Source organism: Engystomops pustulosus, chromosome 2, assembly GCF_040894005.1.
Source record: "Engystomops pustulosus chromosome 2, aEngPut4.maternal, whole genome shotgun sequence".
Lineage (NCBI taxonomy): Eukaryota > Metazoa > Chordata > Amphibia > Anura > Leptodactylidae > Engystomops > Engystomops pustulosus.
In genome coordinates this window covers 8,572,195-8,598,066 of record NC_092412.1, presented here as the reverse complement: position 1 = coordinate 8,598,066, position 25,872 = coordinate 8,572,195, and the positions used below count along the sequence as shown (strand labels likewise).

The following is a 25,872-nucleotide window of genomic DNA, read 5'->3' as shown; positions in this document are numbered from 1 at the left end:
TTCGTCTGCAACGCTCTTGGGGGGGGGGGGGGTCAGCCGAGCTTTATCCACCTGCATGGGTTCCTCAGCAGCAGACACTGAGGATGGATGAGGTGGCCTTTGGAAGACTGGAGCCAAGCGGAGTAGTCGTCAGATCCTGGCTTGCCCTTGTTCGACTTGCTGCTCCTCCAAGCACTCTGAAAAGTGGATCTCGATCTGAGTGGTCAGGGAGATGAGACCACTCAGATAAGACAGCAGATTTCATACAAACAGGGTGTCTTTTATTTGTCCAGAAGATCATTTTTTCTGTTCAATAGACTTTTATTGAAGATGGCATATAAAAACTTTCAAAGTATTAACATTGGAACAAGTGCAAACTAAGTCAGTATACGTATCATAGTGTATATAGAACAAATGTCATACACCTTAAGTACAATTTAGAAAAATGAATAGCCGTTTCATGAAACATAATATTACTGCTGTAATAAAGGCCAACTCTATATTAAGATGCAAAGAAAGAAGTCGTATAGGACTATAACTCGATTAACATAACTACAAGATTAACAACATTACTCACATAGAACAGACATATATCGGGAACCACATTAGGGTTGGAGGGAGGGTAGGAGGGAAGGAGCACAATAGGGGAAGAAAAGGAAAAAAGGAAAAGAAAAAGGGGGAGCAAAGGGGGAAGGGGGGGTAGGTAAGGGGTGCGAGGATTCGTCCACCTGGTCCTAAAATATCTCCTATCTAACCTATACCCCCTCTATCCAAGATGCAAATTCCGTTGAGCTGCGGAAATCTATCCAGGGGGACCAAGTCTTAGTATATTTATCGAACTGCGAGTCCGTCAACCCCTCTATGGCTCTCATTTCTTCCATCCTCATTATATTATTGAGAGCCTCTGCCCACTGGGCTCTCGTTGGGCACATACTGGACTTCCAGAGCCTGGGAATTATTTGGCGAGTGGCAGCAATGCAGTGTCTCAGAAAGCCTTTCTTCGCCGCTGAAATTGAACCCGGGAACATAGACAGCAGCCCAAGCTCTGGGAGTGGTGTAATAGTATCTGACCATAATTTGTTGTAAAGAGCGAAGACCCCCTTCCACAGATCCTGAACCCCAGGGCAGGACCACCAGACGTGTAGCATGGAACCCTGCTCCCGGCCACATCTCCAGCAAACGTCAGACACCGAGGGGAACATCCTATGCAACTTTGCTGGGGTTCGGTACCATCTGGCCATGATTTTAAAGTTTGTCTCTTGAATTTGTGCTGACACAGAGATTTTATGAGTCAGAATGGCCGCCTTGTCCCAGTCCTCCTCAGAAAATGATTTGTTCAAAGCTCTTTCCCATGCTTGTCTATATGGGATTGGTATTTTCGCAGCCCTCTCCTTCAGCAACCACCCGTAGACTGTAGAAATCAAATGTCTAGGAGCAGTTTTATTCGTGAAAATACGCTCTATAAATGTCACTTCCCGTGTAAGCGCTTGTGTGGGTCCTAATGACTGGATAAAACTACTCAGCTGCTTAGCCATAAACCACCTACTACCCCTCATGTTTGTGGGGAACCATCCATCCAGGGAGTGCACGTCCCTATCTACTAAAGCATGCCTTATTTGCACCACCTCGTTTGGTGGAAGTCCGAACAATTCCGGGGTCATGTCCCTCAGAGGGCATCTAGGGTCTAAGAATATTGGTGACATAGGACCAGGTATGGACGTCAAATTGTGGCGTTTCCTCATTATATCCCAGACACCAATAAGTGTTTTATATAGGGGTGTGCGGACCGGGGTTATCCCTCGATTTGTGGCACAAAGCCACAGAGACGCTCCCAAGGGAGTCGAATTCAGGGAGACTTCTAACATCACCCATAGCTTAGAGGTTGAACTTAAAACTGCGTCAACCATGCATGCCAGCATAGAGGCCTCATAGTATAGGCCCATGTCTGGCAGGCCTGCTCCACCTAGTTCTTTGGGTCTGGTGAGAATATAGTGTGACATACGGGGCCTAGATGAGTCCCATACAAATCTTGAGATTATTCCCTTGAGTCTGCTAAAGAAGGGAGAAGCGATACGTAGGGGAATTGTCTGGAAATAGTAAAGTAATTTCGGTAATATGTCCATTTTAATTACACTGATCCTTCCAAACCAAGAGAGTGGCAAGCGCTTCCATGCGAGGAGATCTTTCTCGATTGTGGTCAGGAGGGGTTGGTAGTTCACCTGAAACAGACTAGACAAGTCCGTTGGGATCTGTATCCCCAGATACGTGATAGATTTCTCAGCCCAGCGAAAGGGAAATTCGCCCCCAATCTCTCCCACTAGGGTGTCAGGCAGATTTACATTAAGTATTTCGGATTTGGTGAGATTCACCTTGAAGTTAGAGAGTTCGGAAAAAATTTTAAACTCTACCATAACCGTAGGGAGTGTTATGCGTGGTTGTGTGATGAATAGTAGTAGGTCATCCGCAAAAATGGCCATTTTATGGTGATAGCCGCCCAAGTTTAAGCCTTTAATGGATTCATTGGTTCTGATGGCATTCGCCAGGGATTCCATTACTAGGATGTAAAGTAACGGTGAGAGGGGACACCCTTGACGGGTCCCATTACTTATATTAAATGGTGCAGTAAGGTCCCCGTTAACCCTGACCATAGCCGTCGGATGCTGGTAGAGGGCCATTATACGCGTCAGCATGAGAGGACCGAGACCTATCTGTTGAAGTGTCTGCTCCATAAAGTCCCAACTAACCCTGTCAAATGCCTTTTCGGCATCCACAGAGAGTAGGCACGTAGGTATCTTATGACGGCGAGCAGCATGCATCAGGGATATTGTTTTGATCGTATTATCTCTGGCTTCTCTATTTGGGACAAAGCCTACCTGCTCTTTATGAATGAGGCCAGGGATCAGTTTTTGCAGGCGCTGCGCTATCATTTTGGAGTATATCTTTATGTCTATATTTATAAGGGAGATGGGCCTAAAATTGGCGCAGTGTGTAGTGTCCTTTCCCGGTTTTGGGATTACAGAGATATGCGCCATTAAAGATTGTTTGGGAAACGAAGCTCCTTTTGCAATTGCATTATATGAGGCCAAGAGGGGATCTATCAGATCCGATTTCAATAATTTATAAAAGCGCGGGGAGAAGCCATCCGGGCCCGGGCTCTTGCCCACTTTCAATTCCTTGATCACCTGGGAAAGTTCCTCTGGCATAAATTCATCTTCTAATCCCTGCGCTATCTCTTGTGAGATGCCTTTAGGGGCAAATTTAGATAAATACGCAGCGATCTCCTCTTTCCTGTTCGGGTCTGCATGTGTTGGTATATTATAGAGGTTTTCATAAAATTCTTTGAATTCCTCAAGGATTTCTGAGGGACTATGAAGTGCACCCTTAGTAGGAGAGTTTATGGACATCACCCTTGAGGAAAGTAACCTAGGGTGTAGGGCCCTAGAAAGCCATTTTCCGCTTTTGTTACCATATTCAAAGTAACCAAAACGCAGCCGATCTCTCGCGCATAGCGTTTTTTGATCCAAGATTTGTAGGATTTGTTGTCTAACAGAAGATAACTCTGCTCTTAGGGCATCAGTCTTCTGCCTCTTGTTTGCAGACTCAAGGGAAGTCAGGGTAGCTAGCAGGGTCCTTAGTTTAAAGGCATTTTGTTTCTTGAGTCTAGCCCCATGAGACATAAATATTCTACGGAGTTCACATTTTAACCCTTCCCACATTGTCGGGGCATTACTAGAATCAATTATGTTGCCTGTTTTAAATCTCTCTAAGGCCGTCCTGATCTCAGTCAGACATAAGACATCTTTTAGCAAGTGGTCGTTTAGTCGCCAAGAAAATGTTTTCCTCTTCTGAGGATAGGGTCTGATCGCTCCCAGTACCAGCGCATGGTCAGACCACAAAATAGAGTCAACGGAGCATGTAGGACCGAGATCAAGAAGGGAGTGGGAGATCAGAATAGTGTCAATACGGCTATATGTGTTGTGCACACTAGAGTAATGACTATAATCCCTAAGTGTAGGATGTAGTATTCTCCAAAGGTCTACTAAGTTCAATTTGGCTATTGCTTGTTTGAGTCTACGGGTGGCTGCAAAAGAAATTGAGGACTTACCTTCAGAAGTGTCAAGGCTTGGATCAAGCGGTACATTCAGATCACCTCCGAGTATGATGGCCGATCCCCCAGCAAATTCTGCCAAATTCTCCAAGAGACAAAGACCGTACTCGATTTGTCCTACGTTCGGGAAATATACGTTAGCCAGGGTGTATACTGAGCCTGCTACAGATATCTTAAGAAAGAGAAATCTGCCTTCTTGATCTACCCTAGAGTCCAGGACCTGCGGAGAAAAGGAAGAGTGAAATGCCACGGAAACCCCTTTGGACTTCTGAACAGGATTTGGAGCATGAAACCAGACATTATAGAACTTATTACGACACACCGGCATACAAGAGGTTTTAAAGTGCGTTTCTTGGAACATGACTATCTGAACACGCAATTTATGGAATTTGTATAGAATTTGCCCTCTCTTTCCTGGGCTATTTAGGCCCCTAGCATTGAACGTGGCAAAGGATAGGTTAGACATAATGATTCGGCAGTGATGTCACTCGCACCAAAGGGAGAGGAGAAAAGGGTAAGACGCACAAAGACAAACAAGGACAGACAGGGGAGCTCAAATGGCAGACTTTATACTAAAATAGAAGGAAACAAGCAATCTGTACACCAGGTTCCCAGTCCCAAGGAAACTAGGAAGCCAGTATATACAGTGCAATATATTATTCTATTCTTAGGTGCTATGCACTGAGCAACACAAATTGTTGCTAACCCTACTTGGGAACTAGACAAGCTTATGACGGTTGTGCATTGGCACCAAACCCTAAGAGAGAACATGGCTCAATAGGCCAGGTATACGGCAGCAGGCGTAACAAATCTTATATTGTGCAACAATAGCGCTCTAAGGTGCCCCCAACTGGGCGTTACAAGTGAGAAATTCACAATAAACCAAGATAGTGGAGGCTTCAGGGGTATCCACTAAACGGGATGTATCTCAGGTTGAACTCGTAGAGGCAGCACTTCTGGGTCTCTTGGGATCCCTTTGTTGTTTGGGCGGGACTCTGTTCCATTGTTCCCTCGGCGGTGACACAGGCAGAGAGATCGGACTCGGCCAATCTGGTAATGACACCATTGGTAGCTCAAAAGTTCCTAGGAACTTGGGTAGATCTCCAAGACGTCTGAATGAAGCAGTCTTTCCATCTTTCCTGGCCAGCAATTGGAAAGGGTACCCCCATCTGTAAGGGATGTCGTGATCCCGTAGGAGCTGCAAAAGGGGCTTAAGAGCTTTCCTTAGGAATAGTGTACGTCTGGCTAAGTCTGGTAGGATCAGAATGGATGAGTCTCCATGTTGTATGCCCCCAGAGTCTCGGACCCGCTGTAGGATACGTTCCTTCTCCTTGTAAAAATGTATGCGACATATGACATCTCGCGCACGTTTAGGATCAGAGGAGCGCGGACCAAGTGTGCGATGTATCCTGTCAATCTCAATCTTCTTACTGGGAGACATTTGTAACAAGTTACCAAAGAATTTCTGAGCCCAAGTCTCTAGTTGTTCCGGCAAAATCTCTTCTGGGAGGCCACGTATTCTCAAATTATTCCGCCTATGACGGTTTTCAATATCGTCAAGATGATCCATAATATCAGCTATTTGAGATGTGTGTTGTAGAATTACCTCCTTATGAGAATGAATAACATCACGCAGGTCCTCCTGCTGGTCCTCCAGCTCCAGGACTCTGTGTCCCACATGCTTAATCTCCGACTTAATGTCCTCCATGTCTTTCTTATGCGAGGCTTCCATCTTCCCTAAAAGGGTTTGAAGGTCTTCTCTCGTGGGTAGCGCCATTATATGGGCCCTCCAATCCCACTCATCACTGGCACGTGAGGCAGGCGAGGAGGCACCAGGCCAATGCCCTCCATCGCCTGAAGCAGGAGGCTTGACAGAGGGATTAGGGCTGTGGGGAGATGCCCATCGTGGAGAGGCCCCCAGAGAGGCAGAGTGGGCCCCAGGGCTTGGTGTGGAGAGCCCAGCTTGTTTCCCCACATGCATGCTGGTGGGAGCTTCCCCCACTATCTCTGGTGATCTTGGAGAGGGGGGGGGCATCCCGTTCTGACCGGGGACTGCAATCTGTCGCACGCTCCTCTAGTGAGTCATGTTGCTGGCTTCCTCCTAGTGTTGGTGAGGCCACCTTGTCTGCCCACGTGGCTTTAGCGCGCTGGGTTGGAGCAGACCCCATTACTGGGCTCACTCTCTCTCCTACCTGGACCGGAGTGGTGCGTGGTGCCTCCCTTTGTGGTCCGGTCTCGGCTACCCCCACTTCATCTGCCTCCCGACCGGGTGCCAAGGCAGCTGTCACAGGCACTTGTTGGGGCAGTCTCTCTCTCCCCTGCGTCTTCGGGGAGGAAGCGCTGGCGCTCACAGTGCCGGCGGCCATCTTGGGTGATGCCGGCCTCTTGCTGACAGAGCCCGCCGGCTCGAAAAAGGTGGACAAGCTCCCGGTTTCTTTCCTCGGGCGGGATCTCCCGGTGTTCCTGCCGCCTTTGCCCACCATCATGGCTAAGGTAAGATGTAATTAACGCCTGCTGCACTGGTAAATAGCCGGGTTCCGGAGCGGAGCACTCAGTCTGTGCGTCCTAACCCGCCATTCGCTAGCCACGCCCCAGAAGATCATTTTTTAAAGGTAGCAACCAAGGCCTCTTCATTCCAGGCTAGCTCAGAAGCTAGGTTGCGGAACTAAACCGCATAGTCACCAACAGACAAGCCCCCTTGGGGTGAGTTCAGCAGGGCAGTCTCAGCCGATAAGGCCTTGGCTGGTTCTTCAAAGACGGACCAGAATTCTGTGAGGAATGTGGTGATGTTAGCTATGACCAGGTCATTCCTGTCCCAGAGGGGGGTAGCCCATGCCAGGGCTTTTTCAGAGAGCAGACTGACCACGAATGCCACCTTAGACCTCTCCGTGGTGAACTGTGTAGGCATCAGCTGTGTGATGAAGCCCCTGCACAACTTGGGATCTCCGTCATACTTGGAGGGCATGGAAAATCGCAGTCTGGGTTCTGCAGAAGATGGTAAAGCCGCGTAGCAGGAGGTGGCAGAGGGAGTCCATTTATTAGGGCAGGAGGCCAGCAGCACCTATTAGTGTTGCACTGGCCTTTTAAATCACACCAAGCCTGCATGCGTGCACCGGACCACAGGAGACGCCGCTGGACCTGGGAGAGGTGAGTGATGCAGCGGCCGAGCTGCAGGGGCTGCGTCTGTGACCCGAGATATGGGTCGCAGGGGCACTTGTGATAATTCTTCCCCTGTACATTGCAGGGAGAGGTCACATCCAGTGGAGGAGATGGAGATGACATAGACACCTGCTCATCGGTCTCTGGCTTCCTCCTCCAGTCAATCAGATCAGGCGATATCCACATGTTGTGTTACCCTAAGGCTCGGAGGAATATTATCAGATATTTCTGGCTGAAACTGTTGGGAATAGAAATGTATTAATTGGAGAACTGATAGAAATCCAGAGACTTCACTGCTCCTGGTTGTTATTATTACTGGGAAGAATCCAGTTACTGACCGGTTATTCCAGCATTTCTTGGCGCCGTTATAGTGAGGTATAAAACCCTGTACTGATGCAATAACAACGATGTCCAAGAACCAGAACCATATGAAGCAACATATTTTGCGACCTTTTGGAGTTGGAGCATGTCTGGGGATATGCAGAGGAGGAGAAACAGAGGACAGCTTGTCCTTGCCTCTGGGCAGGATGTGAGCCACTGCTCCAGTGCCTTCTTATTGACACCTGAGTTGTCCAGATACTACCTGTTGGTTCCACCCTACAAGGAAAGCGTACAAGCCAACTATGGTGCAGGCTGATGGCAAGTTCCCATGCAACATTGAGCACTTAGTGGCAGCTCGAGGAGGAGGAGGAAGTTGCCATCGCCACTGGAACACAAGCAAACTGAGCCTGGCCACAATGTGTAATTTTATTTTCATTTCTTCTCAATCTCTACCACTGTTGGATGGATTGTAGCACCAGGAGGAAGAATGTGACTAACGTGGAGGATTATTTGATCACATGTCTCTTGGTACTGAAGGTTGTGTCCCTGTTCAAATTCTGGGTGGTAAAAATTAACCCCTGGCTAGAGCTTACCCTCTATGACTTGCCAGTGCTGTCCTGCGGCAAGTGCACATGTGCAGCACCATCTGTAGTGTCATCATCAACAAGAGGATCTGTCTCTCTACAACCAACATGGATATGCTAACATTTCTCAAGATGAATAAAGAATGGATCCCACGCAACTTGGTTCTACCAGTGTCTGAATAAGTTACGCATTCCAAAATGTCAACTTCAGATTTTTCAGTTCCATATTAAAGGAATTACAAATTACATTTTTTCAATTCCTGATTAATTGATCTCGAATTTCTTTTTCAATTCCATATTAATGGAACTACAAATTAAAATGTTTTAAGATTAATGGAACTGCAAATTAAATGTTTCAATTCCACGTCCGAATAACTGGGTGTGAACCAGAGTGCCTTTATCCGCAGAGGAAGGGTGTTTGGTTTTCCCACAGCTTCTTTTACTGCTGTGGGAATGAAAAACTGGGTCAGAACACCCAGAGCGCCATGCTTGTATGAAATTACAGCATCCTCCATGGAGGATGGTGAGGAGTAGAAGTCCATTGAGGCTGCTGTGATTTCATGTGATCAGATAAATGCATGAGTACAGGCGGGTAAAGGACCTTAGATGACATCACCCTGGTCACATGACATAAAGTAAGAAGGTACATGGTACATGAAAAGGAGCCACTGCCAAGGAAGCCAAACTCCCTTTGAATCCTGCTAGATCTGAATGTATGCCAGGCAAGGGAACAAAGTTGATTTTATGGGGATGTAAGAGAAACCATTTTTGGCTAAAAGAAGGATGTGTGTAAAGTAATAAGGCGAATCTGTCACTAGCTGTATTTGTGAAAAATGTGACAGATTCCCTTTCAGAACAGAAAAAAAGAGAGAGGTTAAAAATTTTAGTGAGGTAAGAAGTGACTGCTGGAGAGATTGTACAAGATGTGAGGAGATGGGGGTCACTGATGCAGGCAGTGGGGCGAGCAGAGGAAAGGAGCCTCTTCATGACTGGCTCAAAGGTAAAAAAAACTAACATGGTGAGGTACTTGAGGAAAGAGGACCCATGTAGCTTGTGGGTGGGGTAATCTCCTGATGGATACAGTCAAATTTGTCTTAAAAATCCAGTATATGTGCAGGTCTTCAGCACAGACAGACTGGTGCACAGCACAGACTGGTGGTTGCTGTTTGGGAGTTAGGAAGGAATGAAGAGTATCAACATGTTTTTTTATTAGAGAGAGAGTGGATTGGAGATTAGAGTCCTGCTTATCGAGGTCGAAAGTCTGTAGATGTGTGTGAAATTTTTCCTGGAGCAGTGCAGAAGAAAACAGGTTTAGGGTGAGTGCCAAAATTTCAGATAGAGAGTGGTGCCATCTCAATCCAAGGCGGTTTTGACAATATGGTTATAATGGTTATTGGCCAGGTTGGGATCCGTAAGGGGGAAGATAGGGGACAGTGCTGACCACAAGGTCTCTGTAAGTTGGTGAGTATCAATGAGTATCTCATGAAAACCCATCTGTTTATTGGCGTATCTTTGTAATAACCCCACGGCTGTGATCCCTCACATAGAGTCTCTGTTTACTGTTCCATACAGATTGTGAGGCCTCAAGGGCAGGAACTTCCTGATTATTAGGTGGTAGTTGAAGTTGTCATAGATGACTGCATGTTACTGACTTATTGCTTTATTTCTGCTTTATTTTTACCATATATTTTAGGAAACGAACGTACAAATGGTTCCCAAGGACTTCACCCCTCGTTTGCTTTTGGTGAAGTAGAAGATAACCAGTCTAATATTTCCACAGCGGAGAAGCCATTTTTATGCCCAGAGTGTGGAAAATGCTTTAGTAAGAAATCAGGTCTTGTTCATCATCGGAGAATTCACACAGAGGAGAAGCTATATTTATGTACTGAATGTGGGAAATGTTTTATCTATGAATCGGGTCTTATTAAACATCAGACAATTCATACAGGGGAGAAGCCGTTTTCCTGTCCTGAATGTGGGACTTGTTTTCGTCATAAGGGAAGCCTTCTTAGACATAAGAAGATACACACCGGAGAGAGCTCCTTTTTATGTTCCGAATGTGGTAAGTTTTTTACTCGGAAAGAAGAGCTTCTAAAACATCAGATAATTCACACAGGAGAGAAGCCATTCGCTTGTACTAAATGTGCCCGACGTTTTAACAAACATTCCAATCTTGTTCGACATCAGAAAATTCACACCGGGGATAAGCCATTTTCCTGTACTGAATGTGGGAAACGTTTTATCTACAAATCAAGTCTTGATAAACATCAGACCATTCACACAGGAGTGAATTCATTTTTCTGTACTGAGTGTGGACACAGTTTTGATCAGAAGATAAATCTTATTAATCATCAGAGAATTCACACGGGGGAGACGCCATTTTCCTGTACGGAATGCGGGACTTGTTTTCGCCATAAAGGAAGTCTTCTTAGGCATTTTAAAATACACACAGGGGAAAACTCCTTTCCATGTGCAGATTGTGGGAAATGTTTTACTCGGAAAGAAGAGGTTTCTAAACATCAGAGAATTCACACTGGAGAGAAGCCATTCGCTTGTACGATCTGTGGCAAGTGTTTCAATAAACAATCGAATCTTGTTAGACATCAGAAAATTCACACAGTGGAGAAGCCATGTTAATGTCCCTAATTTACAAATTGTGACCAGTTTAGATCACTATTGTTAGATTTCTTTTATTTGGATGACTTCTGCTGATGTCTGTACCACATCTGTTTACCTAAAAGCTTACGTAGATGGGAGGCGATCAGGTCGATCCTAATGTACATTTGTTTCTTTAAAGATATGTTCCAGATAAAAAAAATCTTCTTTTGTAGAGGCTTTATGTGTAACATTCTCAAATAAACAAGGAGAACAAGAAAGTTGTGGCAGTCATTTCTAATACATAATAGACATTACATACCGGGGAATGAACATAACAACTGTTATAAGTAGCAAACAGCAGAGAGGGGGGATCATATAAATGAAGGCACCACACATCTACATGTCGTACCCCGAACACTTTGTAGAACATCCAGATCCTGAAATGTAGAATAAATTAGATATCTCAGACATATCTCAGTCAGCAAGACCAAATTCTCTCAAATTAGTAAGGACAATTCCGGTTGAGATATAGAATCTGGTATTTCGAGACGTTGTTGTTAATTGGTGCAGGGCAAGGATGGTGGATGGCCCTCCATTTCCACCAGCATAAATGGCAGCATGTTGAAGGCAAGTAATTTTGAAATGCTCCCATTCTCTTCTGCGCATTGTTTGAAAAAAATCTCTCTGGGGAGATCCTCCGTGCTGGTCTTTCCGCGGTGAGTCCCTGTGTGTAGGGGGCAGTAACAGGCAATGTGGTGGCTATCGGCTAACCACTGCCCCTTCCATGTCTTCTGCTGGCAGCTTGGGGCTGTTTGGCCACCACCACCTCTTCCTCCAAACTCTCTTCCATGTTGCGTCTAACAGCTGGTCATCCCCCCTCGTATCCCACCACCACCCTCCTTATCAGTCTTCACAATGCATGGGGTTCATCTTCATTCCAGTTGTCCTACGATGGTTTGCTATCCACATCCTTACCCTACAATAGAATTTGTTGGGCTGTGGAGCTACAAGTATGGAAGCCACCACAAAACAACAGCTACAGAGCTTGGGCAACAAGCTCTGTAGCCTTAGGGCAACATCCCAATTTATACTGCGATGCAAGATCATTAAGATCTCATTCCTTTAACCCTGTATGACCAACACTTGTTTTCAGCTTAAAGGGAATCAACTTCTGAAAAAGCACTGGCAGTTGTCTTTGCTAAGCTTGACACGCTGGGATCACCTAGAAAAGAAAGTTATAATTAGCAGCATGGAGCACAAGATGTCCAGCACTCCGGGCTGCTAATTAGGCACGCCTCAGCACCTCCCTCTCCCATGTTGGGAGAAAGAAGTGATGTCACACAAGAGGTGTAAATTTACAGTTGAAACCACAAATAAGTGACCACATTTTACAAACTACACCCCACAAGGAATTTACAAATGGGTACAATGAGTATTTTCACATATTTTCCTCCCAAGTAAGGCAATTTTTTTTTTAAATGGGAAATGCAGACCCAGTTTTTTGGAAGACAATGGGACTCATTTACTAAGGGACCGCGTTGGGTTTCCTGGCGATTTCCATTTTTGTGCCGCATTGTGCCGGGGATTGTTTCGCACGCGATTGGATTTTGTCGCATCGGCGCTGGCTTGCACACGACAGAAATTGGGGGGCGGGCCGTCGAAAAACCCAACGTTTTTGGACAACGCGCAAGATTTAACATTTAGAATTGTGACACAAGACACGCACTTACAAGCACCGGGAAGAAGAACGTGAACTCCGGCGGACCTCGGCGCCGAATCGACTCGGGCGCACGATCTTCATGAATCGCACCGGTCCGTCCGAATCGGGGATCGCAACAGGACCAGGTAAGCAAATTTGCCCCAATTTCTCTCAAATATGGTAATGCTCCAAATATGGTCAGAAACTGTTGTATTTGCCCATGGCATGTCTCAGAAGGCAATGGCCCACATTTATCAAAGCCCCTGCACCATTTGTTTTGTCGGACTTTGCACATTCTTTTTAGAGCAAACTTCTCACATGTATTTATAAAGTGTCTGCGACACAAATATGTCGCAGCTACACTATTCCCGACGTGACACAAAATTCTCCACTGAAGGGTGCGTCCGGTGCTCAGTCGAACCATGCGCCACAATTATCATGCAAAGTACAACAAAAAGTCTGTTGCTCACGCTACATTAAAGGTGCACCAAACTACTTTGAATACTTGGCCAGATCTGTGCCTTGCCACAATTGAATCAAGACATACTGTAAGCTTGAGCTCCATAGGCAGTTCCTTAGACCTCATGATTTTCATGTGCTCTGACATGCACAGTGAGCTGTGGGGTCTATATAGACAGATGTGTGCCTTTGTGTTCCTGGGACATCGCACTCCCAGGGTCGCATGACTAGTAAGTGCTGGAGGCCCCATCCTTAAGTGAAATGGACCACCTAGGGCCACATGACTAGAGGATATAATCATAGTCCCACTTCAGTCCATCACATTAAAGCTTTTTTTTTTAATACTGTGTTGATGCAGAGGAAGCCAAAAGAACCTTGCAAACCTGATGACAATGTCAGGGTTCTGGGTCTGTGGAACCTCTGGACACCTGCAGTAGATGCCACTAGCCGACACCTGGGACCGCCGCAAAGCGGGATGGTCTTGCTGCGGCGGGGTGCCACCAGGTCATACCACAGGTACGACTAGCCCGCGGTGGCAGCCAAGGTAGTAATGCAGGACACAGTCTGATCCTGGGGTGACAGCTGGAGAACAGCGCTGGAAGGAACACTGGAACTCACAGCAGGAACACAGGAGCAGGAACATGGAACAGAAACGCAAGAAAGAACTGGAACACAGGAACAGGGTTACGGGAACACACATAGGAACACTCAGGAGCACAAGAACACTGGAACAGAGGAGGGGTTCACTGGGAATGGCTTGAAGATCCGGTGGGGAATGATGGGAGCTGTCGGATTATAAAGCAGTGGCCAGTGCGGCACCACCATGGAGAGGGGCACGGGTGTGCCCGCGATCTGTGACATGGATTGCAGGGGCACACGTGACAGTACCCCCCCCCCCTTCAGCATAGAGGATGCTCCATGGTAGAACCTCCTCTCCTCTAGGTGTAGAGGATACCCTTGTCTATGATGATAGTAGAAGCACTTTTTCTTTAGGTACAGAAGTGTCCCCTGTCTACTGATGGTAAAACTGCTTTATATCTAAGTGTAAGGATGCCCCCTATCTATGGTGATGGTAGAACCTCCTCACCTCTAGGTGTAGAGGATGCCCCCTGTCTATGTTGATGGTAGAACCTCCTCTCCTCTAGGTGTAGAGGATGCCCCCTGTCTATGGTGATGGTAGAACCTCCTCTCCTGTAGGTGTAGAGGATGTCCCCTGTCTATGGTGATGATAGAACCTCCTCTCCTCTAGGTGTAGAGGATGCCCCCTGGCTATGGTGATAGTAGAACCTCCTCTCCTCTAGGTGTAGAGGATGTCCCCTATCTATGGTGATGGTAGAACCTCCTCTCCTCTAGGTGTAGAGGATGCCCCCTGTCTATGGTGATGGTAGAACCTCCTCTCCTGTAGGTGTAGAGGATGCCCCCTTTCTATGGTGATGGTAGATGCTCCTCTCCTCCAGGTGTAGAGGATGCCCCCTGGCTATGGTGATGGTAGATGCTCCTCTTCTCTAGGTGTAGAGGATGCCCCCTGTCTATGGTGATGGTAGAACCTCCTCTCCTGTAGGTGTAAGGATGCCCCCTATCTATGGTGATGGTAGAACCTCCTCACCTCTAGGTGTAGAGGATGCCCCCTGTCTATGTTGATGGTAGAACCTCCTCTCCTCTAGGTGTAGAGGATGCCCCCTGTCTATGGTGATGGTAGAACCTCCTCTCCTGTAGGTGTAGAGGATGTCCCCTGTCTATGGTGATGATAGAACCTCCTCTCCTCTAGGTGTAGAGGATGCCCCCTGGCTATGGTGATAGTAGAACCTCCTCTCCTCTAGGTGTAGAGGATGTCCCCTATCTATGGTGATGGTAGAACCTCCTCTCCTCTAGGTGTAGAGGATGCCCCCTGTCTATGGTGATGGTAGAACCTCCTCTCCTGTAGGTGTAGAGGATGCCCCCTTTCTATGGTGATGGTAGATGCTCCTCTCCTCCAGGTGTAGAGGATGCCCCCTGGCTATGGTGATGGTAGATGCTCCTCTTCTCTAGGTGTAGAGGATGCCCCCTGTCTATGGTGATGGTAGAACCTCCTCTCCTGTAGGTGTAGAGGATGCCCCCTTTCTATGGTGATGGTAGATGCTCCTCTCCTCCAGGTGTAGAGGATGCCCCCTGTCTATGGTGATGGTAGAACCTCCTCTCCTCTAGGTGTAGAGGATGCCCCCTGTCTATGGTGATGGTAGAACCTCCTCTCCTCTAGGTGTAGAGGATGTCCCCTGTCTATGGTGATGGTAGAACCTCCTCTCCTCTAGGTGTATAGGATGCCCCCTGTCTATGGTGATGGTAGAACCTCCTCTCCTCTAGGTGTAGAGGATGTCCCCTATCTATGGTGATGGTAGAACCTCCTCTCCTCTAGGTGTAGAGGATGCCCCCTGTCTATGGTGATGGTAGAACCTCCTCTCATGTAGGTGTAGAGGATGCCCCCTTTCTATGGTGATGGTAGATGCTCCTCTCCTCCAGATGTAGAGGATGCCCCCTGGCTATGGTGATGGCAGAACCTCCTCTTCTCTAGGTGTAGAGGATGCCCCCTGTCTATGGTGATGGTAGAATCTCCTCTCGTCTAGGTGAAGAGGATGCCCCCTGTCTATGGTGATGGTAGAACCTCCTCTCCTCTAGGTGTATAGGATGCCCCCTGTCTATGGTGATGGTAGAACCTCCTCTTCTCTAGGTGTAGAGGATGCCCCCTGTCTATGGTGATGGTAGAACCTCCTCTTCTCTAGGTGTAGAGGATGCCCCCTGTCTATGGTGATGGTAGAACCTCCTCTCCTCTAGGTGTATAGGATGCCCCCTGTCTATGGTGATGGTAGAACCTCCTCTCCTCTAGGTGTAGAGGATGCCCCCTGTCTATGGTGATGGTAGAACCTCCTCTCCTCTAGGTGTAGAGGATGCCCCCTGTCTATGGTGATGGTAGAACCTCCTCTCCTCTAGGTGTAGAGGATGCCCCCTGTCTATGGTGATGGTAGAACCTCCTCTCCTGTAGGTGTAGAGGATGTCCCCTGTCTATGGTGATGGTAGATGCTCCTCTCCTCCAGGTGTAGAGGATGTCCCCTGTCTATGGTGATGATAGAACCACCTCTCCTCTAGGTGTAGAGGATGCCCCCTGTCTATGGGCAACTTTTTTCTAGGTGTATAGTTTTACAAAAAAAAAAAAATAATAACTTTACAAAGTTTAGTATAGTCTGGAATATTGAAATTCTACTGTGTAGGACTCTACATTCTCATTTTCCTCACCGACATCATCTTGTGGGATTGGCATAAGCTTTGTTTTGACATATAAACAAACCCCTCTCCATTTTTTTAACAATCATTTCTAAAAAATACCATAACCATCTATAGTAACAGCCATAGCTACTGTCCAGCCAATTCTCACTGATATATCACTATATCATATTTCCTTACAACATTAACACTTCTAGTTCCTCCATCTTGTTTGTGAGGCTTCTGGCATTAGTGGAAATGCACTTACTGTTTCTCCCATCCTTTTTCCTTTGGCTTGTATGAAATTAACTTACTCTACTCCATTTTAGATTTCTTGCCTTTGCAACTATTTATCTTTTATACCTATATATTTGGTCTACCTGTATCCTTGATTCCCTCTTTACTTTGCTTGTAAACCTGACCCCCCCTAAATAACTCCCCCACTGTTTTACCCCTATATTTATAAATACAGTCGCCCCCCTTGCCCACCCATGTCCAGCCCTCTAACCATCTTTTCCCCCAGCACAGCTGCAGCCTGTCCCTGGCAAAGAGCCTGTAGCTAACAAAGAAGTCGGTCCTGTTTTCAATGAACCCAAACCCACCATTTTCTAAGCGTCTCTCTAGAGAGGCTCGTGGTGCCGGTTGTATTTTTGTAAATACTACCTTGGAGGTCCTAGACTTGAGATTTCTTCCTTGTTCACTAAAATCATTCTTAAGGACCTTCCAGCTGACTTCGTTGTTGGTACCGATATGGACATTGACCACTGGATATTCTCCAGCCTCACCCAGCAATCTATCTATCTGATCCGCAACATGCCGACCTTAGCACCCGGAAGACAACATAGGGAATCATTTACTAAGGGTCCGCGGTCCGCACTATCGTCAGAATACCCAACGATTTCCAATGTGCGCCGCATTTAGAAAGGGTTTTTGGCGCAGTCGGATTTTGGTGGATCAACGCCGGCTTTCACGCGACACAAATCAGGGGGCGGGCCACCGGACGAACGTATTCAGACAACGCACGGGATTTGACAAAGCAATTTGTGTCGCAAGACACGCACTTACAAGCAACGGGAAGAAGAAGGTGAACTCCGGGCGTACGAGCTACGTAAATCGCACCGGACTTCATCTTCGTCAGACCGCCCGGATCGGGGCTTGCGACAGGACCAGGAAAGTAAATTTGCCCCATACTGTTCAGCATTCACAGTCCTGGTGACAGATAACCGTATCTGTCCACCTAATTATTGGATCCCCTTCCACCAACATCTGTATAACCCTTTCTGGGCTATTCCCAACGTTCCTACAACATCCATTGCCCTGGTTGCTAGGAGGAGCAGCCTGCTGTAGTGAAGCTGCTCCTGGGCATCCCTAATATCGGCCAAACATGCACATTTCTTAGGGTTGGTCAGCTCAGGACGAGCCTCCCTGGCAATTTTCCCTCTACCCTTTTTCTGATCTAGGCCCCGCTCCAGTGCCCGGCGCGTCTGATCTAGGCCCCGCTCCAGTGCCCAGCGCGTCTGATCTAGGCCCCGCTCCAGTGCCCGCCGCATCTGATCTAGGCCCCGCTCCAGTGCCCACCGTGTCTGATCTGGGCCCCGCTCCAGTGCCCGTTGTGTCTGATCTAGGCCCCGCTCCAGTGCCCGCCGTGTCTGATCTAGGCCCCGCTCCAGTGCCCGCCGTGTCTGATCTAGGCCCCGCTCCAGTGCCCGCCGTGTCTGATCTAGGCCCCGCTCCAGTGCCCGCCGCGTCTGATCTAGGCCCCGCTCCAGTGCCCGCCGCGTCTGATCTAGGCCCCGCTCCAGTGCCCGCCGTGTCTGATCAAGGCCCCGCTCCAGTGCCCGCCGTGTCTGATCTAGGCCCCGCTCCAGTGCCCGCCGTCTCTGATCTAGGCCCTGCTCCAGTGCCCGCATTGTCTGATCTAGGCCCCGCTCCAGTGCCGGCCGTGTCTGATCTAGGCCCCGCTCCAGTGCCCGCCGTCTCTGATCTACGCCCCGCTCCAGTGTCGCAGTGTCTGATCTAGGCCCCGCTCCAGTGCCCGCCGTCTCTGATCTAGGCCCCGCTCCAGTGCCCGCAGTGTCTGATCTAGGCCCTGCTCCAGTGTCGCAGTGTCTGATCTAGGCCCCGCTCCAGTGCCCGCCGTGTCTGATCTGGGCCCCGCTCCAGTGCCCGTTGTGTCTGATCTAGGCCCCGCTCCAGTGCCCGCTGCGTCTGATCTAGGCCCCGCTCCAGTGCCCGCTGCGTCTGATCTAGGCCCCGCTCCAGTGCCCGCCGTGTCTGATCTAGGCCCCGCTCCAGTGCCCGCCGTGTCTGATCTAGGCCCCGCTCCAGTGCCCGCCGTCTCTGATCTAGGCCCCGCTCCAGTGCCCGCATTGTCTGATCTAGGCCCCGCTCCAGTGCCCGCCGTCTCTGATCTAGGCCCCGCTCCAGTGTCGCAGTGTCTGATCTAGGCCCCGCCGTCTCTTATCTAGGCCCCGCTCCAGTGCCCGCAGTGTCTGATCTAGGCCCCGCTCCAGTGTCGCAGTGTCTGATCTAGGCCCCGCTCCAGTGCCCGCCGTCTCTGATCTAGGCCCTGCTCCAGTGTCACAGTGTCTGATCTAGGCCCCGCTCCAGTGCCGGCAGTGTCTGATCTAGAAGCAATGTGCCCCTCAGTACTACATTATTAGATTATTTAGATCCAGTACTTGGGCTTCCAAATACTCAACTCATCTAGTACAAAACATATTCACCCTCAAACGGCTCTTCAAGATTTGTATACATCTCACAGGACACACATGGCAGCCATGGAGAATCTACTTACCGGTATATGGGGTTGAACACAAAACCCTTAGTGTCAACTACCACAAATACAATAATAGTAACTGCCCCTAATGGCCAAATCATCCCCCAAACTATCTGCTTTTTCAGGAACTCTGCACTTCCCAGCTCTGAACAGCCGGAGGCCCCGCCCCTCCGTGACATCACGCTCCCAGGTCACATGACTTTTAAATAGTGAGCAGGAGGAGGTGTGTGAGGTAGAGAGTGTCCTGCACTGAGGAGAGAAGAGGTAAGTGACCAGAGGGACTACAACTCCCAGCATGCTCCAGGAGTGCACACACTATATGGAGGGACTGCAACTCCCAGCATGCTCCAGGAGCACACACACTATATGGAGGGACTACAACTCCCAGCATGCTCCAGGAAGCACTCACACTATATGGAGGGACTACAACTCCCAGCATGCTCCAGGAGCACACACACACTATACGGAGGGACTGCAACTCCCAGCATGCTCCAGGAGCACACACACTATATGAGAGGGACTACAACTCCCAGCATGCTCCAGGAGCACACACACTATATGGAGGGACTACAACTCCCAGCATGCTACAGGAGCACACACACACTATATGAGAGGGACTACAACTCCCAGCATGCTCCAGGAGCACACACACTATATGGAGGGACTACAACTCCCAGCATGCTCCAGGAGCTCACACACTATATGGAGGGACTACAACTCCCAGCATGCTCCAGGAGCACACACACACTATATGGAGGGACTACAACTCCCAGCATTCTCCAGGAGCACACACACTATATGGAGGGAATACAACTCCCAGCATGCTCCAGGAGCACACACACTATATGGAGGGACTACAACTCCCAGCATGCTCCAGGAGCACACACACTATGTGGAGGGACTACAACTCCTAGCATGCTTCAAGGGCACACACACTATATGGAGGGACTACAACTCCCAGCATGCTCCAGGAGCGCACACATCATATGGAGGTACTACAACTCCCAGCATGCTCCAGGAGCACACACGCTATATGGAGGGACTACAACTCCCAGTATTCTCCAGGAGCACACACACTATATGGAGGGAATACAACTCCCAGCATGCTCCAGGAGCACACACACTATATGGAGGGACTACAACTCCCAGCATGCTCCAGGAGCACACACACTATGTGGAGGGACTACAACTCCTAGCATGCTTCAAGGGCACACACACTATATGGAGGGACTACAACTCCCAGCATGCTCCAGGAGCGCACACATCATATGGAGGTACTACAACTCCCAGCATGCTCCAGGAGCACACACATCATATGGAGGTACTACAACTCCCAGCATGCTCCAGGAGCGCACACATCATATGGAGGTACTACAACTCCCAGCATGCTCCAGGAGCACACACAACATATGGAGGGACTACAACTCCCAGCATGCTCCAGGAGCGCTCTATATGGAGGGACTACAACTCCAGGAGCACACACATTGTACAGTGGGAGTTGTAGTGCGGGGGCTGTGCAGTATTACGGTGCAGGTCACTATGTAGTTTCCTCCTCAGTCGGACCCTTGTGCGGCTCCTCTGTGATAGTAATAGGGGGAGGGGTAGAACATTCTCCTCCCTCATGTGGGTGGAGTCACATTATTCTGAGCGTCTGGGGCAGCGCAGGTGGCGGTCCGGCTCTTTGGAGGGATCATTACCATGTGGAGCTGCAGAGCGTTCAACACTCCCTGGCGCATGTCCCGCCGCGCACTCCCTGGCGCATGTCCCGCCGCGCACTCCCTGGCGCATGTCCCGCCGCGCACTCCCTGGCGCATGTCCCGCCGCGCACTCCCTGGCGCATGTCCCGCCGCGCACTCCCTGGCGCATGTCCCGCCGCACACTCCCTGACGCATGTCCCGCCGCACACTCCCTGGCGCATGTCCCGCCGCTCATAATGCAGTGAGGTACCGTGAGCGATGGTGAGGAGGTGGCGCTCACTCACGATGTCCGACCAGCTGCAAACAACGGAAAAAACACACAAAGAAAAACACTGCATCAGGTCGTCTCTATGTAGCATCAAGCATTCAGTATAAGGGAATCAGTCCCCCTCCAGGCTGATAGTCACCTAGTCCGCGCTAATCTGGATAGGGACATCGCCCTGTGCACCATCGGAAGTTGATGTCTCTAAAATGCCCAGAGCTTCGTACTGCAGAGGAAGTCCTGTGAGGTCAATTGTGTTTCCTGCAGAAGAGCTTTACATCGTTACATAACGAATCTAACAAGATTTGTCATAAACTGTCATATATGAGCTGTAAGTCACAAAGTCTAATGTCAAAATAAGTATTGAATAAAATTCTACTCCTGTGGCCTTACAATTTCCATCACCACCTCGTGTCATATTTGTCTTCATTGAGTTTTGGTGCATTACACTTTGGTCTTAATAAATGGGTTTTTGTAAATCTTTTATCTCACTGGTCAAAGTTTGGCCTTCGCCTTACTCATTTTTTAGTAAATAAAGGAATCGCAAAGATCTCTCATAAAGACAATTTTTACCCCATAAATTGTCAAACAGCGATGGAGAAGGACAGAGAGCAGATGGCGGCCAGGATCCTGGAGCTCACCCTGGAGATGATCTCCTTGATAACCGGAGAGGTGAGAGTCTCCCAGGACACGGCTCTTATCTCTAGGAATAACAGCGGGAAATGACTGGAGAGGTGAAGGATTCTTAGGATCTATGTAGTGATCAGTGTCTCCCCATACACAGGATTACACAGTAGTGAAGAAGTCGTCTGGTGAGTGTGTGACCCCCCGTGTGTCAGGAGGATGGACCCAGAGCCCCATCACCGAGCCTCCACCTCATTCACTGATACATGAGCAGAAGATCCTAGAACTTACCTCCAGGATCACTGAGCTGCTGAGCGGAGAGGTGAGCGCTGCCGGGAATGCTGGGACATTGTACAATAACACAAGGGAGGGGTCTGGGTGATGACTGTGTCATTGTGGGTGTCAGGTTCCTATAAGGTGTCAGGACGTCACTGTCTATTTCTCCATGGAGGAGTGGGAGTATATAGAAGGACACAAGGACCAGTACAAGGACATCATGATGGAGGACCACCAGCCCCTCACATCACCAGGTAAGAGGAGACCTTCCTGATTATAGAGGACAGAGCAGGTGTGAGGTCACCTCCTCCATCATCTCATCATCACATATAGACAATGTATCAGTCACTGTGTATATTTCCTATAGATGGATCCAGTCAGAGAAATCCACCAGAGAGATGTCCCAGTCCTGGAGATTCCCGGGATATTACACAGGAACCAGAGAGATGTCCCAGTCCTGGAGATTCCCGAGATATTACACAGGAACCAGAGAGATGTCCGCGTCCTGGAGATTCCCGGGATATTACACAGGAACCAGAGAGATGTCCCCGTCCTGGAGATTCCCGAGATATTACACAGGAACCAGAGAGATGTCCCAGTCCTGGAGATTCCCGAGATATTACACAGGAACCAGAGAGATGTCCCAGTCCTGGAGATTCCCGGGATATTACACAGGAACCAGAGAGATGTCCCCGTCCTGGAGATTCCCGAGATATTACACAGGAACCAGAGAGATGTCCCAGTCCTGGAGATTCCCGAGATATTACACAGGAACCAGAGAGATGTCCGCGTCCTGGAGATTCCCGGGATATTACACAGGAACCAGAGAGATGTCCCCGTCCTGGAGATTCCCGAGATATTACACAGGAACCAGAGAGATGTCCCAGTCCTGGAGATTCCCGAGATATTACACAGGAACCAGAGAGATGTCCCAGTCCTGGAGATTCCCGAGATATTACACAGGAACCAGAGAGATGTCCCAGTCCTGGAGATTCCCGAGATATTACACAGGAACCAGAGAGATGTCCCAGTCCTGAAGATTCCCGAGATATTAAAGAGGAACCAGAGAGATGTCCCAGTCCTGGATATTTACAAGATGGTTTGGAGGAACCAGAGGAGAATGTCCCACTGGATCATCAGGTAAATGGAACTGAGATTCCTGTTAATCCTCTATATATTAATGTTTTGAATCTTCTACTGACCTTCTCCAGCAGCAGTGGGGTGAAGGGTCAATACAGATAGTTTCTAGTTTCATCCAAGGCTGTGATGAAAAGAACCTGTGTTATGGAGCTTGCAGTTCAGAGCAGGAGAAGTGAATAATCTTCCCCTGATGTCCATGAGTCTCCACCTCAGGATCGGGTCACATCGGGTTATGCAGTAATATAACCGGAACATTGATGTGTAAAAAATTTGATTGAATATTGAGATTATTCCCCTTAGTTCCTGGTTCTAGAGGTTTCTGTCCATCACTTGGATATAAGAGAATCTCTGGAGACATTTCCTTGTTTTCTCATGTTCTTCATGTTGGATCTTTCCAGGAAAGTTCTGGTGGAACAGTGAAGAAACCCTTTCCATGTGCAGAATGTGAAAAATGCTTCAGTAGGAAAATGTATCTAGTAAATCACGAAAGAATTCACACGGGGGAGAAGCCATTTTCATGTCCAGACTGTGGAAAATGTTTTCGAGAGAGATCAATTCTTGTCAAGCACCGAAGAATTCACACGGGGGAGAAGCCGTTTTCATGTCCTGAATGTGGGAAATGTTTTGCCCAAAAATCAGTTCTTGTTAAGCATCAGAGAATCCACACAGGGGAGAAGCCATTTTTATGTTCTGAATGCGGGAAATGTTTTCGCTTTAACGAAGGTCTTCTGAGACATTGGAAAATTCACACAGGAGAGAAGCGATTTTCATGTCCAGAATGTGGGAAATGTTTTATAGAGAAAGCAGATCTTCTAAAACATCAGAGATGTCACACAGGGGAGAAGCCATTCTCGTGTACTGAATGTGGGAAATGTTTTACTCAGGAATCAAATCTTGTCAGACATCAGAGAAATCACACAGGGGAGAAGCCATGTTAATGTTCGTAGTTTCGGAAATGTGACAATTGATCTAGATTATTATATACATGGGCAGGCGTTCAGGTCCATCCTCATGCGTCATGTTTGTATAATGACCTGTTCCGAATAATTGGTCGATATTTACCTGCCTACAGTTCAAGGCTTTATACCATTACAAATGATGTTGGTGCCTCTTTATAGTGAAACTGCTGAGCCGTACATATTTCGGCAGGATATAACTTCCGCCCTTGGTTCCGTTGCAAGTTTCAAACTTCTTCAGCTTCTGTTCTCTATATTTGGGAGACTGTTTTCCAGTACAGAACAAATAAGATGATTTGTCAGGCTCAGGTTATAACAAATGTGGGAAAAACTGTTATGTCATGTTTGTTTAATACAAAATGTTGTTCATGTGTTTTTTTGCTGAAGTAATAAAATGACTAGTATTCTCATTTTTCACACAAGTCGCAATAAAAGCCAATCGGGTTTATTTACTAAGGGTCGCGGATCGCACTTTCGTCGGACTGTTCACGGTTTTCGGGATTTTCGCCGCTGTGACAGGTATTTAAAGAGAACCTACCACCACGATTCTTCCTATAAAGGTAGATCGGGTGGTAGGTGGATGTATGGGACGGGAGGATAGCCCTTTTTAGAGCTAATCCTCACGTCCCCGCTATCTTTTAGAAAATTTTATTATCCTACTATGTAAATTTTGTTAAGCGGCTACTGGGGCATGGAGTAGCTGGACACGAGACTACACGTTGTGGCTACTCCATGCCCCAGTAGCCTCTTCACTCCTCCTACCCTGAGATCTTTGGCTGCGCGCCCTCGTCCAAGTAGCTGGAGTTCTGTGCATGCTTAGTAGCTCCGTACTTAGTAGTCTCGTGTCCAGCTACTCCATGCCCCAGTAGCCGCTTAACAAAATTTACATATTAGGGTAATAAAGTTTTCTAAAAGATAGCGGTGACGTGAGGATTAGCTCTAAAAAGGGCTATCCTCACGTCCCATTCATCCAACTACCACCCGTTCTACCTTTATAGGTAGAATCGTAGTTTGTAGGTTCCCTTTAACCCCTTAGCGCTCCATGGCGGATATATCCGCCACTGAGCTGATGCCGCCTCGGCTCTGGATCGGAGCCGAACCAACATCGGGAAGCACGGGGTGCTGGCTATAACGCCGATCGTTGCTATGGCAGGTGCCTGCAGGAACTGCCGGTAAGATGGCGTCTATGAGGTCATCTTACAGGCAGAGTGTCAGCCTATGGATGTGCATAGGCTGACACTGCTAATACCCTGCAATACATTAGTATTGCAGAATATTATCATGAAGAAGCAATCAGAAGATTGCTTCTTCATGTCCCATGGTGGAAAAAGTAAAAAAAAATGTTATTCAATAAAAAATAAAGTAATAAATCAATAAAAATGGCCATAAGCCCCATAACATATAAAGAGACATATAACCCCAAAAAATCTAAATCATAACAAAAACCCCACATATATAGTATCACCGCGTTTGTAACAACCCGTAAAATAACTGTAAATCATTATTGAACCTGTACGATGAACTCTGTTAAAAAAAACTGTTGAAAACCCACCAAAATTATCATTTTTACCTATTAAATCTTAAAAAAAATGCAATAAAAAGTGATCAAAAAACATATGTAGTCCAGAATGAAACTGGTGCAAAGTACAACATGTCCCGCAAAAAACAAGCCATCACCCAGCTCCATAGCCAAAAAAGTTAAAATGTTTTGCCACTTGGAAGACGGCGATGCAAAAATGATAGATTTTTCCCCACGTTACGGTTTTATTTGACAAATTTAGTAAAATGTAAGAAAATATATTCAAGTCTGGTATCCCCGTAATCGCATCGACCCATAGAATAAGGATACCATGATTATTAGGCTATACGGTGAACACGAAAAAAAAAAAAAAAAGGTCAAAAATCCAGTACAGAATTGATGCTTTTATTTTAGACACCATTCTATTCCATTGACCTTTCTAAATTTCACCCCCATTTTGATTCAATTACTATGAAGA

General features: G+C 47.8%; 1 protein-coding gene across 2 annotated transcripts in view; it reads left to right on the top strand.

The window, feature by feature from the left end:
• LOC140119839 (uncharacterized) overlaps positions 1 to 24,234 on the top strand; it is a 33,636-nt gene extending 9,402 nt beyond the window's left edge. The window contains exons 7-8 of one of the 2 annotated variants that reach the window (XM_072139257.1): positions 9,845 to 10,621; positions 23,337 to 24,228. In XM_072139257.1, coding sequence (XP_071995358.1) covers positions 9,845 to 10,621; positions 23,337 to 23,857 — 1,298 coding nt within the window. In that variant the 3' untranslated portion in view covers positions 23,858 to 24,228. Of the gene's footprint in view, positions 1 to 9,844; positions 10,622 to 21,469; positions 22,920 to 23,317 lie in introns of those variants that run through there. The other variant, XM_072139256.1, reaches the window with a different exon arrangement.
• The last annotated feature ends 1,638 nt before the right edge of the window (positions 24,235 to 25,872 follow it).